At 40.1% G+C, this 3,888-nt stretch overlaps 1 protein-coding gene across 1 annotated transcript in view; it reads right to left on the bottom strand.

Annotated features, from left to right (window-relative positions):
- The window catches only part of LOC127617765 (dystonin-like), a 116,364-nt gene extending 114,651 nt beyond the window's left edge, over window positions 1-1,713 (bottom strand). The window contains exons 1-2 of the mRNA XM_052089843.1: window positions 1,609-1,713; window positions 1,169-1,382 (exon numbers count right to left, since the gene is read on the bottom strand). Of these exons, the coding sequence (XP_051945803.1) occupies window positions 1,169-1,382; window positions 1,609-1,665 (271 nt within the window). The 5' untranslated portion in view covers window positions 1,666-1,713. The remainder of the gene's footprint in view (window positions 1-1,168; window positions 1,383-1,608) is intronic.
- Between the last annotated feature and the right edge of the window lie 2,175 nt (window positions 1,714-3,888).

The following is a 3,888-nucleotide window of genomic DNA, read 5'->3' as shown; positions in this document are numbered from 1 at the left end:
ATGATAGATGAATATGAGTTCCTTGAAATTCTTTCTCTTAAAAATCACCCAAATTAATTTTTTAAGTACTATTAACTCAAACGATCGAGTACAGAACTAAGGTAGTGCAGTACCAACCGCTGCGCTTGAATAATTTAAGTATGATTGCTTGGTCAAAAATAATTTATTTGGGCATTGATTTAGTTGTTATTAAGAATTTTAAAGTTTTAGCTCTTTTTAAAATTATTGATTTTGTTTTATTGTAAATAACTTTTTTGCATAGTCACCATTAGGGTGATGATTAGTCTTCCCTTTGGTGAACTGGGACCCTGTTCAATATGAGTAAATTAAGTTGAATGAACTGATACATTTGTGTATATCTAAAAAAAGGTTTTCTAGTTGTGCTGACATAACATGACCATGAGTTGAATTTACTTAAAACATGATGCAAAAATGTTAACATATATTTTAAGTAAATCCAAAAGATCTTTTTTCAGTATGGACGGACGGAAGGACAGACAGACGGACGGACGGATGGACAGACAGCATCCAAAAATAAGTAGATAAATATATAAATATTTGATAATGATAATTGAATATGCTACTACCAACTGAACTGCTGAAATTAACTGTTGTCTGTCTGTATTAATATCAAGGGTTTTTTATCTTCTGACAAACTCTATCAGTCAAAAGATTTCTCATATCAGGTCATTCCACAATGCACTCAGACCTCCAGTCTTCTCATTCCAGAGCTTTACTAAAAACATTCATGTCACGCTCATCCACTGCATTGTCATTAATGCTGAATCACCTTTCAGCTAAGCTTTTCAAAGCAATGCTGTAACACTTACAGCTACCAAAACAGCGTTATAATGCATCACTCAAAACTTTGCACAGACTCTTTTTTTCTTATGATGATCATAATGATCTCAGATTTTACATGTGTTTCCAATACAAGACAAAAAAGCACATGCTCATTCTTCAAGTTTCAATGCTCTTTTAATCCGTACCCATTCCTTAAACACTCAAACAATCCCAAACTCAGTGCATCGTCGTTATGTATAATTTGTCCAACCCATTTGCATCTGCAATTCACTGACTGTTGTTTGCGCACATAACAAAATGACAACAGCCTCATCAATTCATCCAATGTATTTATGTTTATGAGTGGAACATTTTGGATCCCTACCCGCAATTCTGAGCACAGCTCTCTCGGCTGGATCCAGCACGGATCCTCCCTGGATCTTCCGCTTTGAGCGCTCGTGTCTGGGTAAATTCCACGGTAACGTGTCCCCCGGTGCCGGCGACACACAGCCGGATTTCACGCTGTATTCTTCATCATCGGATAAATCTGCCGATGAAGACATAGAACAGCGATGGGACGCGTTTCCAGACCGGGATCTCTGCACAAAGACAAAAGAAAAGCGATAAATGCAGCGACAGCCAGGTAAATACAAATAACTATGTAAATGAAATCTACACCGTCTCACCATTACTGCTCTCACGATAGACCGCGATTAAAGAACGCATCGGTTCTTTGCGAATAGACTCGAACGGTCAGAGATTGACAACAAAACAAAAACACCCAGCAGAATGAATTGCATGTGGCTCCCCTGACAGGACACTCACCGTTGAGTACATCTCAAAATGATGAAGATAAATCCTATTTCCACTTTCCATTGGCATACGGCGATGTCATTTTGGATAGAACCGCACCCTTCTGATGGTATTCCGTCTTGATCCCAAAGCGTGAAACGATGTGAAATCCCCCAGAGAGAGAACAGATTGCACTGAGGTAACCGTACGACAGCGTCACCATCCAGTGATACTCGCAGACTAGAACCACGGACAGTATCCAGACACTGAATTACTGAGAATAACTTGTGCTGTGATGTTACAGCGCCATCCGTGGAAGTGCTCCTCCTGTCTGCTGCTTTCATCCAAGCAGAATAGAAGAACCTCCTTTACTTGCTCTGATTGACTTTTGCTTTTTTGAACATGAATGAAATGGTAATGTATTTCAAACAAGTGAACATTAAATTTGAACTCTGTTCTCAGAGTAAGGGTATTATTGCATAAGGATGGAGCATGTTGTCACTTGTGTTATTACATATTGTCATTTTATACAATTCATTTATTACCATTTAATTTACCCAAAGCAATGTTTAAATATTGGTAGAAGCATAAAGTAACTAAAAGCATCACTAAGTGCAAACAGTTTAAGATGTGACAGCAAATAATGACAGCTACTATTTACACCAACCACCTAACCCTAAATCTAGCCCTAACCTTCCCTTACACCATTAACCATGGTTTTACTACAGTAACCATAAAATAACCATGTTATTTTGTAAAATTTTATTAACCACAAATTAAACATACTATACAGTGAGGGGGAAAAAGTATTTGATCCCCTGCTGATTTTGTACTTTTGCCCACTGACAAAGAAATGTTCAGCCTATAATTTTAATGGTAGGTTCATTTGAACAGTGAGAGACAGAATAACAACAAAAAAATCCAGAAAAATGCATGTCAAAAATGTTACAAATTGAACATTACTTTTATACACCCTTAAAGGGAGTGCACCTAATCTCAGCTTGTTACCTGTATAAAAGACACCTGTTCACAGAAGCAATCAATCAATCAGATTCCAAACTCTCCACCATGGCCAAGACCAAAGAGCTGTCCAAGGATGTCAGGGACAAGATTGTAGATCTACACAAGGCTGGAATGGGCTACAAGACCATCGCCAAAGGGGCTTGGTGAGAAGGTGACAACAGTTGGTGCGATTATTCGCAAATGGAAGAAACACAAAAGAACTGTCAATCTCCCTCGTTCTGGGGCTCCATGTAAGATCTCACCACGTGGAGTTGCAATGATCATGAGAACGGTGAGGAATCAGCCCAGAACTACACGGGAGGATCTTGTCAATGATCTCAAGGCAGCTGGGACCATAATCACCAAGAAAACAATTGGTAACACACTACGCTGTGAATGACTGAAATCCTGCAGCGCCCGCAAGGTCCCCCTGCTCAAGAAAGCACATGTACAGGCCTGTCTGAAGTTTGCCAATGAACATCTGAATGATTCAGAGGAGAACTGGGTGAAAGTGTTGTGGTCAGATGAGACCAAAATCGAGCTCTTTGGCATCAACTCAACTCGCCGTGTTTGGAGGAGGAGGAATGCTGCCTATGACCCCAAGAACACCATCCCCACCGTCAAACATGGAGGTGGAAACATTATGCTTTGGGGTGTTTTTCTGCTAAGGGGACAGGGCAACTTCCCCGCATCAAATGGACGATGGACAGGGCCATGTACCGTCAAATCTTGGGTGAGAACCTCTTTCCCTCAGCCAGGGCATTGAAAATGTGTCGTGGATGGGTATTCCAGCATGACAATAACCCAAAACACACGGCCAAGGCAACAAAGGAGTGGTTCAAGAAGAAGCACATTAAGGTCCTGGAGAGGCCTAGCCAGTCTCCAGACCTTAATCCCGTAGAAAATCTGTGGAGGGAGCTGAAGGTTCAAGTTGCTAAACGTCAGCCTTGAAACCTTAATGACTTGGAGAAGATCTGCAAAGAGGACTGGGACAAAATCCCTCCTGAGATGTATGCAATGCTGGTGGCCAACAACAAGAAACGTCTGAACTCTGTGATTGCCAACAAGTGTTTTGCCACCAAGTACTAAGTCATGTTTTGCAGAGGGGTCGAATACTTATTTCAATTTATAACAATTTTGACATGCGTTTTTCTGGATATATTTGTTGTTATTCTGTCTCTCACTGTTCAAATTAACCTACCATTAAAATTATAGACTGATCATTTGTTTGTCAGTGGGCAAACGTACAATATCAGCAGGGGATCAAATACTTTTTTCCCTCACTGTATTAACTTTATTACTGTAATAACA

Source organism: Xyrauchen texanus, chromosome 24 (assembly GCF_025860055.1).
Source record: "Xyrauchen texanus isolate HMW12.3.18 chromosome 24, RBS_HiC_50CHRs, whole genome shotgun sequence".
Classification (NCBI taxonomy): domain Eukaryota; kingdom Metazoa; phylum Chordata; class Actinopteri; order Cypriniformes; family Catostomidae; genus Xyrauchen; species Xyrauchen texanus.
This window is presented reverse-complemented; position numbering and strand designations above follow the sequence as displayed.